General features: G+C 35.1%; 4 protein-coding genes across 4 annotated transcripts; all 4 read left to right on the plus strand.

Annotated features, from left to right (window-relative positions):
• Positions 1-183: 183 nt before the first annotated feature.
• On the plus strand, positions 184-4,455 carry grnd (grindelwald). Its single transcript, XM_971248.4, has 4 exons — positions 184-580; positions 3,183-3,248; positions 3,303-3,460; positions 3,508-4,455. The coding sequence occupies exons 1-4, from the start codon at positions 358-360 to the stop codon at positions 3,742-3,744; spliced, it is 684 nt and encodes a 227-aa protein (XP_976341.1). The 5' UTR covers positions 184-357; the 3' UTR covers positions 3,745-4,455.
• Positions 4,456-6,165: 1,710 nt separating this feature from the next.
• Positions 6,166-9,455, plus strand: LOC660294 (heat shock protein 60A). Its single transcript, XM_966537.5, has 6 exons — positions 6,166-6,301; positions 6,687-6,860; positions 6,907-7,432; positions 7,819-8,508; positions 8,565-8,743; positions 8,797-9,455. Exons 2-6 carry the CDS (start codon positions 6,687-6,689, stop codon positions 8,950-8,952), a joined length of 1,725 nt encoding a protein of 574 aa, XP_971630.1. The 5' UTR covers positions 6,166-6,301; the 3' UTR covers positions 8,953-9,455.
• A 606-nt stretch (positions 9,456-10,061) lies between these two features.
• Positions 10,062-11,478, plus strand: LOC103312990 (mediator of RNA polymerase II transcription subunit 15). Its single transcript, XM_008195042.3, has 3 exons — positions 10,062-10,259; positions 10,318-10,457; positions 11,257-11,478. Exons 1-3 carry the CDS (start codon positions 10,183-10,185, stop codon positions 11,394-11,396), a joined length of 357 nt encoding a protein of 118 aa, XP_008193264.1. The 5' UTR covers positions 10,062-10,182; the 3' UTR covers positions 11,397-11,478.
• A 237-nt stretch (positions 11,479-11,715) lies between these two features.
• Positions 11,716-14,135, plus strand: LOC660173 (mediator of RNA polymerase II transcription subunit 15). The gene is made up of 5 exons (XM_008195040.3): positions 11,716-11,956; positions 12,020-12,159; positions 12,212-13,102; positions 13,273-13,567; positions 13,615-14,135. The coding sequence occupies exons 1-5, from the start codon at positions 11,898-11,900 to the stop codon at positions 14,045-14,047; spliced, it is 1,818 nt and encodes a 605-aa protein (XP_008193262.1). The 5' UTR covers positions 11,716-11,897; the 3' UTR covers positions 14,048-14,135.
• The last annotated feature ends 68 nt before the right edge of the window (positions 14,136-14,203 follow it).

Raw genomic sequence — 14,203 nt, forward strand, 5'->3', positions numbered from 1 at the left:
AGAGTATTTGAGTAGACTTTCGCCACGCCAGAAAGTCACAACGAACATGGGGAACGCAAGAACCTGTTCCCCAGCATAGCAATCAGCATGACCCTTATGTCCCCTTATCACAAGGTGTACAAATCCGACATAACTACATAAGAGAACAATGACTCACACAGGTAGGTAAGGCAAAGTTAGTCAGTCAACCATTCAGTATACACCTGTTGCATCGCCATCAAAATGGCTTAAAACCAACGTGTGAAATCCCCAAACACTTTTTTTTTAACAATGTGATATCAAAATCCCGCCAAAAACAAGTTCGGTAACATCACTTTTCCAAAAAGTACAAAAATTGGTGCTTCCAAAGCAATAAAAATGAAAAAGTGTAGTGATACTGTTGTTTTGTTGTTCATAATATCGTACAGTTTTACGTTTGTCCAAAGTGAAATTACACTCGGCGAAACTTCCTGTGGCCAAAAAAAATGCAAAAGGGACGAATACTGCACCAGCTATACGAAAGCCTGTGAACCGTGTTCAAAAATCTGCGATAAATCCACGCACAATTTTGATGAAACGGAATGCGTGAAAAAATGTCAAGGTAAATTTGTTTGACGTCTTTACCAAATATCACGGTGTTTTCCTAAATTATTGCCTTTAAGATAAATAAGTTTACTCTTTGGAAACTGATAATATTCAAGAAAAATAGCGAAATCCGGTAGCTTACTGGAATATTTCTTCTAGAAAGTTTTTATCACACCTTAAATTGCGATTGTTTTCCTAACAAGGTACCAGCACGTCGGTAATTTAATTACCTATGCAATATTGCAGTTAGATTAAGTAATAATTATTCATTAAAATCGAACGGAGTCAACAGAACACTCGAAATTGCATGAAATAAAAAGCTAATGAAAGGAATTACTGCAAAAGTGAAATTTTATTTTTTTAATAATATGCGCATCTTATATTCGCCACTAAATAAAAATTTAATCTGAAAATATTTTGGATTAAAAAACTGGAAAGAACATTGTATATGACTTCCATATTCAAGTCAAAGCGAAAAAAAAATCACCGCAACAAAAATTAACAAATACACGTCCGTTTATGGTATTTATAACATATGATTGACTTAGTTCCGCCTCGTTTCACAAACTTTCTGGCACGGTCATAAACGACCTCTAATGTTAAATACTTTTTAAATACTTTTGTTGAAACGCTTGTTATAAGAAAATATCAAGGAAAAAATTAAAGTAACAGCAATTTTGCTATTTTGGGTTCTCTTGTGAAAATATTTAACTTGTTCTAACTATAAGCTGAGAAAGTATTGTATTTTTTATCATAGTCTGGAATCCGAATATCTACTAGCCTGTGCATACGAAAATGAAGCTGGCTAATTGAAATTTAAAAAAGCCTGGATAGAATCAAATACCGCCAATTGTATCTCAAGATTATTAACATTTTGAAAAATTTAACTAAAAAAAAATAAAAACTATTGCATAATGTGTTTAATTTAGAGTGGTTTTTACAATAGTCGCATAAATTTAATGTGGAAACTAGGGAACTTGCGGAAGTAATTGGAGTTGCAGTTATTCAACGATAGTGAACAGCCCCTTTAAAATAATATTAAAATTGAAAAAACAATATATCCGAACAGTATTTTTTATTTTCGTACTGAAATAGCTAATGTTCAAATGCCTTAAATCACATGTTGCTTGTCAGTTGTTCTGCAATAATTCCAATCGATCACAGAAATAATTAACAACTTAATTGCTACTGTCAAATTTTGTTGGCATCTAAAGCTTATTTCAGTGCTTTGGAGCGATTTAAGCTTTATTGTTACCACACTGAATCACTGAATAAAAAAAATGAAACTACTTTTTGAGGGGCTTAATAACTCATCCATCGTTCTTAAAAATTGTGCTATTTGGTCGCTGTAAATCCTTAACTGATTTAAACAATATACCTTGCCTCAGGCTGTCCAACTCTCATCATCATTACAAACAAAAATACGACTGATTCATTGATTAAGCATGTACAAATAAATTAGTTGTAATTTTATTTCCTCTTCACTATAGTACAAATTATTATAAAAAATATTATAAAAACTCACGAATAAGGAAAAAGTATTAAAGAAAACATTATTTGTTACAAACAAAACAAAAATAAGAAACATTGCTATATGCATCAAGAATGCTATTTTCGATTTATATTTAATTTATAAATTACGCAGTTCTGTTTTTTCTTGAGGCATCAATTTGTAAATCCTGTTTTTTAAATCAAATAAATAAAATGTTGTCTACTATTTACGCAAGCTTTATATGCTTTAAATTGTAAGAATTATCTCCCACTTGCAGCTTAGTTTTTTAATTAAAATGTCCTACTTTTAGCGAATGAAAACTTAATTCGTAATTGTGTAAGGTAGGAAATGAATATGTATTGATTAGTGTAAAAAAAGAGGGAAAAAATTTGTCTCATCTGTACCCAGTCACTTGAAAAATTGTCTACACTTTATAATTTAATACTTAGGAAGTTAATTATTAACCGTTTTCATTATTAATTTTTATTATTCATCATCAATTTGGAATGTAATCAGTTTTTGCATACCCAAAGTAGTACTTAGCAGTAGGTACTCATTAGCATTTCATATTTTATGACTACACGTACAACGCGTATGCTAATTAAAAAACTGATTATTGTTTTTTATTAAAATCAACTGATTTCATATAGTCACCATACCCATACGTCTCTGTGTGGCTATATTAGAATTTGTTTGTTTCTAAATATTTTGCGTAAAATAATTTAACATAAAAACAAAATGATATCATTTCAAATTTTTGCTAAGATGCCTCATTTATTAATTTTAAAAACTTTGGTCTATGATGTTGGTAAACCGAGATGTAAAGTAATGTAAAGTATGTGTTATTCAGACTTTGGGGAAATTTCAAGGTTATCAGTCAGTATTGTTTCTTAAAGATTATTTTCATAGCATACCCAATTATTCATTCATTAGGAAACTATTTCCAATAATATTGATAAAAAGCGTACTGCGATAAAGTTTTACGTCTATAATTATTTCAGCGATTTTATAAAAGATTTCACAGATTTATTACTTTGCTATTTCCGTAAAAAAATTTGTAAATACATCATTAATAAATCCAATGTTTAGTTGTTGAATAACATGTTCAGTTTCACTTTATTTTTAGATTACATTCACGATTCTCGTTATGTCCTAAAAGACGAAACTGGAACTGGAGACCAAAACCTCCGAGGTATGCCACTGTAATACGCGTTTTACATTTTCATTCTAATTTAAAAAATTTCAGCAACTGTTCAACAGCTTTCCCACATGGTTACAGTCACTCTCACTTTAGTATGTTTGATGCTAGTTATCCTCGCAACAGTTTTGGTTCTACAAATGTACCGATGGAAGAAAAAGAAAAACATTACATTAGCAACAATTAAAAACAAATTATTTTCTAAAGTAAGACGAAGTAATGGAAGTGACACAATCATTTATCAATTTTTTAGAAGGCTGATTCCGCTCAGAACAAATCCACACCCGTATCAAATCAAGTTAAAAACGAAAAACCTGATTTACGTCTGGAAATTTCTCCAGAATCTACTCACTCTGGACACAGTCCTGTTACGGTAACAACTTCAATAAGTCGAAGGCCGGCAGAAGATAGCACCTTGGACTACGCGTATGATAATCCAGCCATGTCTTCCAGTCCCAACAAAAAAAACGATCCAAATAATTCGTTCTAATTGTTTTACTTGTGTACGTTTTATCTACAACTAGTCGGGAAGCTGTGCAATTTAAAAGCTTCTCCCTTGCGCTAATTCATTACTAACATCTTGTTTTTTATACTACTTAACTGTTTTAATATAATTTCATAAATTTTATTACTCCTAATACTCTACGTATTTAACTCAAATTAATAATTTTTAATAATAAAAGTATGTGGATTTATTGTTGGTTGAAGCTTTAATATTCGTACTTATTAGTTTTTTTAATAGTATTAGAAGTTCACCACATATACATGCCAAATTTTTGGACACCGATATCTATCCAAAAATTTGTATCGTAAAATGTGGTAACTACTTTGTAGTCGTACCTAGTGTTAGCCGCATTTAGCACTAAAATAAGTTTTGTTAGGTGATTACAACTCCATCCATACAAAGCATTCCATTAGGTGTAGTTTTTTTAGAAGTGTAGTGACCAATAAATAGCATTTAACGCCCTTTGTGAGCAGCTATAAGTATTTGTAGAACCTGTCTTTGTCTAAAAAATACAAAATTGCAACCTGGATAACTGAACTTTTTTGACGCAATGACAGAGTTCTGTACTCGTATGCATCACTAATTGTTAATAAATATACTCGTATGGTAGAATAGTCAATGTGTGATACTAGAGGGTAGATGATCATTATGTTGTTTTATTTTGTGTGAAATTTATTATGTTATTTCTCTTAATTATTAGGTATTATCTTTACATAATAGTTTACAAAAAAAAACATCACGTTTGTGCACTTAATTGTTAGTTTATTAGGTTTTATTGTATTTAGTTAACTTTAATTTTACTTTATATTTTTTTTGTTTTTTTTTTAATTAAGAGTCTTCTGAATCTCTTAATTTGCGTCCAACAATCCGTCCATTTAATTTTAGGTATGCACATTAAAGAAGTAATTCTTTAATGCTTGCATGTAGGAATATAGTTATTTACATTTTAAACTATAAGTACTTTTGTAAATATCTAGATATTAACAACTATGGAAACGTAGACACTCAAAATATGATATTTCTTTGAAAGTTTTCAGTCATTTAATTATCAAGGGTTTACAGTTTTTTTATGAAAAAATTGCTAAAACGTTTTTGAATAAGTTTTTTTGAAGTGTTTCCATATATTCGGAGTGTATTATTTTCGTATTGTTAAACTTTGTGTATTATTATTAAAACGTCTTGGGCATAGTACTTACTTAATTCTACATTTTAGTAATTAGTATAAATTAGAAAAGAAAAGTATATTATAGGTAACCTAGTAGGAGTTAAAAAAAACTATGACATTGCGTGCAAAAGTGAATCTAAAAAATAAATTATGTAAATACACATATTACATTTTATGTTAGAGTATTGCAATAATTGAAATAATAATAAACTCATAGAACAACTTCCAGAACATAACGTATATCTATTTTGAGATGCATTATGTAACTACAAATTTATTCAAATATTATTAATATTAATAATTATTATTTTTATAGTTGGATAGGTATATTTTTTCAGTAATAGACTGGGCTTTTAAATTAAGAAGAATAAATAAAATAAAAAACATGTTTTTGCGTGATTCTATTTAATTAATATAATGGACTCCTGTTTGCTTATTTTTGTTATCAAAATTTTGTTGGTGGCAGTATTATCGATTTTTCTCTTTAGTTTTTGGTTCCAAATCATGACCGATCAACTCATTATAACCTAATGATACTGTTTTTTTGGAAAAAAATCGCATTTTAAATTCTTTGTCATCATAGATTTCATAAGGATTTCTCCTATTCCTTAATATACGAAACCTCCTTGGTTTTCTTTCAGCGACACATCAGACATCTACATATTAGCTTTATTCATCCAGTCCACCGTAAAAATGTCCAAAAGAGCAAAATGTAATTTTATCCAAAGTAAAATGATAAAAAAATAGTAAAATTTTTGTCCACCGTAAAAGTATCCAAAAGCAATCGATTTGTGCTTCATTTCACTCGAAAAAATGTAAATGCGTTGTTGCAAAATTCTACTATGAACTGAAATGGGAGATACTAGTTTTGTATTTAACTTATTTCCAATGTTTTTTTTCATCTCCAGTAAGATATGTTAAATAAGTATTATTTTATTATTGATATATTGTTTTGATTATTTTACACTGCGTCCCTTATCTTCTTCCTTCTTCTGTTAAAGACTTAGTAAAATAGTGTTATTACTTATTACGTAATGAACTTTGAGCCGCGTTCAGATAAGAAGAAATTTCTAGACTGTTTGAAAATAAACGTTAGGTTTTGGTTTTTCAATAAACCAACAGATGTCTTGCAGAAAAATATAAAAATTTAGAACTCAAAGGACAAACAGGCTTTCAAATAATGCACTCAGGAAAGCTCCGTCCCGTTTTTAAAAATTTTCGAAATTGAGACGCCATCTGTAGGTGGACAATTACAACGCAGCCCACTATCAGGAACTGACATCTCTTTTCTAGAATTTCTAGAAACGTGATCGCAGGCGGACAAGCCGGCAAATAATTTTTATTTTCTAAGTTTGTGCTGTTGTTAGACCATTCAAGGTAAGATAATTTGCAGTATTTCGACTAGTTCAGGCTTTTTTATTAACAACAATTCATTAAATTGTGGATTTTCATCAAAAATGACTAACTTCACTTGAATCGCACACGTGCCAAAAAAGTCGTCGGTTGAATCTTTAAAATTAGTGTTGCATTGTGGGCTCAACCCTAATTCACCTAAAGTTTTATTCAGTTAATTAGCTAACCTGGGGTAACATCGTAAAATGTGGTTTTTCATTTCATAATTGATTGTAGGTTATGTCACACTCGCACATCAGCCATTTTATGTCGGCTCAAGTGAGCTGTGCATTTTGTTTGAAATTTTTACTCAAACGTCAATTTAACGTTTTCTCAAAGCTCGAGTTATTACCTTAAAATAAATTTTTAGATGTATCGTTTACCGTCGACCATGCGATCAGTCGCCCTCAGCAAAGCCAACAGATTATCCCAAATCCAGCGTTGGTACGCCAAAGACGTCCGATTCGGCCCCGAAGTCCGGGCCCTGATGCTCCAAGGCGTCGACGTTCTTGCAGACGCTGTGGCGGTCACCATGGGCCCTAAGGTAATCCAGCGGCCCTCTCACAGCCCGTTTAACCCATTGATTCCAGGGCCGTAACGTGATCATCGAACAGTCGTGGGGCTCCCCAAAGATCACCAAAGACGGCGTCACCGTCGCCAAAGGCGTGGAACTCAAAGACAAGTTCCAGAACATCGGCGCCCGCTTAGTACAGGACGTTGCCAACAACACCAACGAGGAGGCAGGGGACGGAACCACTACTGCTACAGTATTGGCCCGCTCTATTGCTAAAGAGGGTTTCGAAAATCTTGGCAAGGGCGCTAATCCAGTCGAAATTCGCAAAGGCATAATGCTAGCGGTTGAGAAGATCACGGAAACGTTGAAAACTCTCTCAAAGCCCGTCACCACACCTGAGGAGATATGCCAGGTGGCCACGATTTCGGCTAATGGGGATCAGTCGGTTGGTAATTTAATTGCCGATGCCATGAAGAAGGTGGGCAAAGAAGGCGTGATTACGGTCAAAGATGGGAAAACTCTGCACGATGAGCTTGAAGTTATTGAAGGGTTCAAGTTTGACCGCGGATACATTTCCCCATACTTTGTCAATACCTCAAAAGGTACGGTTCATGGTAGTTGTGACTGCACATATTAGAGCTCAATCAATGGGTTCTGTAATTGATTGAGTGTCGGACATGTGCTAAAGCATTAAATTGTGATGGTTAATACTAATTTATACATAAATTGGTCTCTGTCATGATTTAACAGTTATTATTTCATAAAACAAAAATTTTACAAGGTTGTGAACTTTGATTATGTTTTTACAAGCTTTTCTTGAATGGTAACGTTAGTTACAAACTGACACGAGGAGTACTTTTTGAAAGTTGCATTTATACACGCTTTAAATAACAAAATAGATTACCAATAACAAAAATATTTTTTTTTCAAAACGGTATTTTTATATTATTTTTTTAAAGCTTAAGACTGATGTTTAATGTAACAATAGGTGCAAAAGTGGAATACCAGGATGCTCTAATCCTCCTCAGCGAAAAGAAAATCTCATCGGTTCAAAGCATTGTCCCCGCCTTGGAGCTGGCAAACATGCAAAAGAAACCCTTAATTATCGTTGCTGAAGACATAGACGGCGAAGCTTTGACCACACTAGTCGTCAACAGACTGCGTATTGGTCTTCAAGTGGCGGCTGTAAAAGCCCCAGGTTTTGGCGACAACCGCAAAGCCACCCTCCAAGATATGGCCATCGCCACTGGAGGTATCGTTTTTGGAGACGAAGCCAATATTGTCAAACTTGAAGACGTCCAACTGTCCGATCTCGGCCAAGTTGGCGAAATTGTCATCACTAAGGATGATACACTTATCTTGAAAGGGAAAGGCAAAAAAGACGATATCTCTAAACGCGCTGAGCAAATTAAAGATCAGATTGAAAACACCACTTCTGAATACGAGAAGGAGAAACTTCAGGAACGTTTGGCGAGATTGGCTTCAGGAGTGGCTTTGTTGAAAGTGGGAGGCAGTAGCGAGGTTGAAGTTAACGAGAAAAAAGACAGAGTGACTGATGCTTTGAATGCGACTAGAGCAGCTGTTGAGGAAGGAATTGTTCCTGGAGGTGGTACTGCCTTGCTTAGGTGCTCCGGCAGTTTGGATGGGCTCAAGCCGGGAAACAATGACCAAGCTATTGGTAAGTTTTCGTGATAACTTAATAAAGCCGAAACAAACGAGTAATTATATCAACAGGAATCGAAATTGTGAAGAGAGCTTTGAAAGTACCTTGCATGACCATCGCCAAGAACGCTGGCGTAGATGGCGCGACTGTTGTTGCCAAAATCGAGCAACAACAAGGTGACTACGGTTACGATGCTCTTAACAACGAATATGTCAATATGTTTGAAAGAGGAATCATTGATCCTACGAAGGTAAATTATTTTTATTTTTCGTGTGGGCAGTGATTACTTAAAAATATGTGCAGGTTGTGCGCACAGCCCTTATTGACGCGTCTGGTGTAGCGTCACTTTTGACCACCGCCGAGGCAGTAATCACCGAAATACCAAAGGAAGAACCGCCAATTCCAAGCGGTGGAATGGGTGGTATGGGAGGTATGGGTGGAATGGGCGGAATGATGTAAACGCGCGCACCAAACACTTAATCATGAATCCATCACTACTAGGAAAAGACAATTGCTAGTTAAGTTTTAGTTCAGTGCATCTTTCCAAGTATGTGAATTCAATAGCGGCCTTCGCGTCAAAGACTTCCACTATATTTTGACCGAATGTCGAAAACTTATATTAAGTTTGTGTGATTGTTAGATGTGTTTATTTTTTTCAACTCCCGGTTTTGATGGTTAGTGAAGAGTTGAAAATTCAACGTCTGCGATGTTCGTGTTAGGTTTTTGTTACTTTTATAACGCGACTTGAATGAATGAAATAAATTGTGATGTCTTGTCAAATTTCCAAGGCTAGAAGTTATTTTTTTCATGCATGGACATAATATGAAAAAATTAACTTTGGGCGATCTTTCGATCTGATCGTGTTTTTTTTACCAATGCATTTAGAATGTTTGTTATTAAACATGTAGTACTGAAGTCTGTAAAAATTACATTAATTGTTAAAATATATTATTTTTTACAAATGTGTTTTGAAATTTTTTCCTTATACCCTCATAAAGGCACAGACAATGGTCAGGTGAAATTATTAAAATTAACAACCGTAGCGAGCAATTTAATTCCATGACTATCTTGGCCACACTGTCCAAGCGGCCGTAGGAATGCACAAATTTGAAACTCAGTTTTTAAGAAAAGTGATAAATATAATCGTTTCCTACAAAGTTTTAACGAGTTAAAGATACATGTTATTACTAAAGCGTTCAGAAAGATATTTTTTTTTAAAGAAAAATAAATCAATCGATTTTTTCACCCGCTTAAATTCGGTTACAAACATTAAAATGAAGAACAAATTAACCTGTGAGGGAATGATTCAACTTAGGAACAACACCTAATTGTAAAGAAACCATTAAGTTTACTACTTTTCATGAAAATTCAATTTAAAATTTTGGGTTCACACAATTGTTAGAACAAAATTGTTCAACCTTAACAGAGGTTAACAACTAATACGTAATTTGTTCCAAAATTATGAAAGAAATAGTCAAAATACCAGGCAAAGCAGGTAACTTAAAGATTGAGATAAAAAAATTGTTGGCAACGCTGAATTCTCCGAGTTCTCGTAGTAGTCAATGTTGCCAACCTGGCGACAAAAATTACATTCTTTAATCACTGTGAATCACTGCAATAACCTGTAACGTACTAGTACTGAGATAATAGTTTTTCGCATAGTTTTTTCGTAATATAATACCTAAAACAATGGCTAAAGTTTTGAATATAGCTGACGATGATTGTTGGAAACATCCAGGCTTCAGGCGGGCTATAGTTTCAAGAATGTAAGTTCAACTGACAAAAGGATCGAATAACAACTTCAAATAATGTTAATTATTACAGTGAGAAAGCGGTTCGTCTGTCAGGTATTAGTACCACGCGCAACAGCACTGAAATGGAAAATCATATTTTCCAAGAAGTCACGACAAAACAAGAATATTTGATCTACGTTGCTCAGCTTATTTTGTTTTTCCGCGAAATGGGTATGTTAGAGGAAAGTAACTAAATACGGGCTATAGACACGAAGAAAACAATAATAAACGTTTATCTTCTGTTTATCTACATATATTATAGCATCTGGTGTACTATCTTCACTAGCACTGTCAATCACTTTATTGTAACTAGTCTTTGTTTTTTTATTTCTTGGGTTTCTTTTTTCAGTCTTTATTTCTTTTTCAATTTTCCTCTTATTTTTTGATATGGTTATTTTTATGAGATAACAAAGGCCACAGCAGGTTTTTCACCCCTTTTAGATGTGGTAACATACCTAGCGCATATTTGAAACTCCCGACCGAAATAAACTCGACGTGTAACTTTACAAGTCACAAGAAATTAATCAACTAAGGGCCGCTTTTAAACTCCCGATAACTTTATCCACAGGATAAATTAAAACGTATTCTCTTCCAAGCGAAATAGTGAAGAATACATAAGTAATATTTCATGACAACAGTCCAGTTTGGGACAAAAATTGAATTGCGCTCGTGCTGCAAAGTGCTCATGGGGAAATTGCACTTTCCAAACTCATTAGGTAAATAACTATTAGTCAGTCTTCACTATTTCGCTTGAAAGAGTATATATCGATATAATCTACAAATTAAACATATGGTTACAGTATTTTTTTATCAATAAAATAAATATTTTTAGGTGTCTTTTAGAAAATAGTCGTTTGTAACGTTCTTCAATTATTTGTTTTCGAGAATTGTTATTGGCCCATATTAAAGCATTAGCCCACATTTACTTGAATTTCTATAAGTTTTTTGTGTTTATTATTGGTGGTTTTAGGCTCGAAAAAGGACGCTGCAATGGGTGTCCCAGGCCAAAATCAAGGAGCAGCTCCAGACGTAGCTGACGTCGTTAATGCACTGCAAAGTTTAACAATTCAAGGCACAGGGCCAATGGATGGCCAACAACAAAACGAATAGTCAAAATACAATGAGATCTGGTTTATTTAGAATTTAGTTCATATTAAAATTTGCTCAAATAAACTTTGTTATAAAATTACAATTGACTACATTATTCAACTAAATTACCCTGGTTTTTAGTGTAATTATTATAGCACTTCGTTGAATATTACGATACGCAATGATCGTATCATAATGACCTCAATACAAAAGCAAAGTAAAAAAAATAATTTAGATTTTGTTAGGTGCTGTTCTATGCAACTATCAATACATTTCTCTCAACATGTCCTCTAATTGCAATTTCTAGTAATTTTTGGTTTAGAATTTAGATGCAACTGTTGGCAAAAGCCGCCTATCTGTCAATAATTGTCAATTTTGGTGGTTGTGGAATAATTTCTTGTTTTGTTTTGTTATAAATATTACAATTGATAAAAACGTGTACATATTTCTTTAAAAAAATTACTTGAAATAATAGATTTTTTTAAACAAGCCTAACAATCGTTTTGGGATAAGGTTTTAAAAATGGGTGACGATGGTTCTTGGAGAACCCCAGCCTTTAGACAAAGTGTTGTATCAAAAATGTAAGTTAAACTAACGAAAGGATAAAAGGAGCTTATAAGAAATTTAAATAATTTTATTCACAGTGATGAAGCAATTCGTCAGTCAGGAATGAACACTTCACGCAACAGCATTGAAATGGAAAATCATGTTTTCCAGAAAGCTAAGACAAAAGAAGAATATTTGGGCTACGTGGCCCGACTTATTCTCCACGTCCGCGAAATGAGTAAATTAAGTCAAGTTCTAAAGTTGTTTGTGTTTACCACTGAGGGTTTTAGACACCAAAAAGGGCGCTGGAATGGGTGTCCCAGGCCAAAATCAAGGAGCTCCTGGCGTGCCTGACCCCATAAACGCATTACAAACATTGGCCATTCAAGGCACGAGAAACCCTTTGATGACAATGGGTGGCAATCAGCCAGGCCCGATGGGCGCCCAACAGCAAATTGCAGCCTCAAATTTACTACAAAATTTGAACAGGGGCCCAGGACAAGCCATGAACAACATGCAGCAAGGGATGGTACAGAGACCCAACATGGGCATGGGCCCCAACGGCGGCCCTCTACCCAACCAACTGGGCAACCAGATGAGTCAAATGAACACTCAAATGGCCAACCAACTGGCTGGACAAATGCCCAACCAGATGGGCAACCAGATGCAAGGCCCCGTGCAGAATCAAATGGCCAACCAACTGCCCGGTCAGATGCAGATGGGGGGCCCTATGCAGAACTCCATGGGGCCAATGGGCAACCAAATGCCCAATCAAATGCTAAGCCAGATGCAATCGAATAAGCAAGGCCCTATGATGATGAATGGACCTAACACCGGATTCCCCAGAAACTCAACCCCTAACCAGTTCCTGAGCCAAAGTCCGTCGCCCTCAGTCCAGTCCCCGGCTGGTCTCAGTGGGGCTCCGCCCAGTAATCAGATGGTAGCGTCGCCGGCTTTGGCCCCATCGCCCAGCTCGCAAATGGGCATGTTGGGGGCAGGGCCCCCAAGGTCCGTGGGCATGGTGCCCAGCCCTGGGAGCTCCCTCAACACGCCGGGACAACCAAACCAAAGCCCCATGGGAATGCAGGATGAACAGGCTTACCGCGAAAAAGTCAGACAGTTGAGCAAGTACATAGAACCGCTGAGGAAAATGATCGCTAGGATGGGGAACGATGGCGAACGTATGTATTCATTTAATAATAAATTTAAACAATATACCTTTCATTAAATTATTTGAAAATATTCTGATTTAATATAAAAAGAAAACATTGCAGGCTAAAGTCTTTATAGTAAAGTTGCAATCATTCGGAAATGTTGGATAAATTTCATTGACTATTCATTTTGTTAACAGATGTGGAAAAGCTGAGCAAAATGAAGAAGTTGCTCGAAATTTTGTCGAACCCGCAGCAACGAATGCCTTTAGAAACACTGAAAAAATGTGAAGTGGTTTTGGAGAAGCTTGACTTTAAGAGGAGTGACGGAAGTGTTCCAACATCAACAAGTGGGCATTTGCCCATCAAGGAGCACCACGTGTTCAATCCGTTATTGGAGGCAGTCAGTAATAATTTACAAAGCTCGGTTATAAATCACACCCTACATCGCACTTTTGGGCCCACTTTGGAGGCTCTATTTGGGCCAGAAATAAAGTAATTGCGTCAAGTCTTAACGTTTCATCGAATAATCAATTTTTTAGGTTGGTTCCCCCATTGAAAAAGATGAAACTGGAAGAGCCCACCAGCGATATTCCCGATGTACTTCAGGGGGAAATCGCGCGACTCGATCAGCGATTTAAAGTCTCACTTGATCCAAACCAGCAGCCTGGTTCCAAGTCAATTCAGCTGACTTGTTGGTTGGATGATAAACAATTGCCATGCGTTCCTCCAATTTCTTTGGTCGTTCCTGAAGACTACCCAAAATCGGCACCAAGTTGCCATATGGCCGCTCATGAATATAACGCTACTCAATTTTTGTCAGCTGTGCAAACGGCTCTGTTAGCGAGGATAAAGAAGTTGCCGAAGTATTTTTCAGTTTCTCAGCTATTGGACACGTGGGAGATGAGTGTGAGGCAAGCCTCGGCTCCGACAAGCGTTCCCGTTTTTCCCACAACTTTACTCATGGGGCTGTAGGCTTTATTGTTGTCTTAAAATCTTATTGTCTAGATTAGATACCAATTTTTATGTAAAATAAAGCAATAAATAAATGTATAAAACCAAATGTGTAGTATAATTTCCGAAAACCAAATAAAATTGGGGCTAAATGCTGACTGGTGGTTTGTATAATAA

This window comes from Tribolium castaneum, chromosome 5, assembly GCF_031307605.1.
Source record: "Tribolium castaneum strain GA2 chromosome 5, icTriCast1.1, whole genome shotgun sequence".
Lineage (NCBI taxonomy): Eukaryota > Metazoa > Arthropoda > Insecta > Coleoptera > Tenebrionidae > Tribolium > Tribolium castaneum.

What these genes read in the sequence shown, in the direction of transcription:
- grnd (XM_971248.4), top strand. Translation starts at nt 358, where the DNA reads ATGAAAAAGTGTAGTGATACTGTTGTTTTGTTGTTCATAATATCGTAC. An exon ending in ATGCGTGAAAAAATGTCAAG is followed by an intron (nt 581 to 3,182) that starts GTAAATTTGTTT and finishes CTTTATTTTTAG; the next exon opens with ATTACATTCACGATTCTCGT. An exon ending in TGGAGACCAAAACCTCCGAG is followed by an intron (nt 3,249 to 3,302) that starts GTATGCCACTGT and finishes AAAAAATTTCAG; the next exon opens with CAACTGTTCAACAGCTTTCC.
- LOC660294 (XM_966537.5), top strand. Translation starts at nt 6,687, where the DNA reads ATGTATCGTTTACCGTCGACCATGCGATCAGTCGCCCTCAGCAAAGCC. An exon ending in CTTTGTCAATACCTCAAAAG is followed by an intron (nt 7,433 to 7,818) that starts GTACGGTTCATG and finishes ATGTAACAATAG; the next exon opens with GTGCAAAAGTGGAATACCAG. An exon ending in AAACAATGACCAAGCTATTG is followed by an intron (nt 8,509 to 8,564) that starts GTAAGTTTTCGT and finishes TTATATCAACAG; the next exon opens with GAATCGAAATTGTGAAGAGA.
- LOC103312990 (XM_008195042.3), top strand. Translation starts at nt 10,183, where the DNA reads ATGGCTAAAGTTTTGAATATAGCTGACGATGATTGTTGGAAACATCCA. An exon ending in CGGGCTATAGTTTCAAGAAT is followed by an intron (nt 10,260 to 10,317) that starts GTAAGTTCAACT and finishes TAATTATTACAG; the next exon opens with TGAGAAAGCGGTTCGTCTGT. An exon ending in TTTGTTTTTCCGCGAAATGG is followed by an intron (nt 10,458 to 11,256) that starts GTATGTTAGAGG and finishes TGGTGGTTTTAG; the next exon opens with GCTCGAAAAAGGACGCTGCA.
- LOC660173 (XM_008195040.3), top strand. Translation starts at nt 11,898, where the DNA reads ATGGGTGACGATGGTTCTTGGAGAACCCCAGCCTTTAGACAAAGTGTT. An exon ending in TCTCCACGTCCGCGAAATGA is followed by an intron (nt 12,160 to 12,211) that starts GTAAATTAAGTC and finishes TGAGGGTTTTAG; the next exon opens with ACACCAAAAAGGGCGCTGGA. An exon ending in GATGGGGAACGATGGCGAAC is followed by an intron (nt 13,103 to 13,272) that starts GTATGTATTCAT and finishes TTTTGTTAACAG; the next exon opens with ATGTGGAAAAGCTGAGCAAA.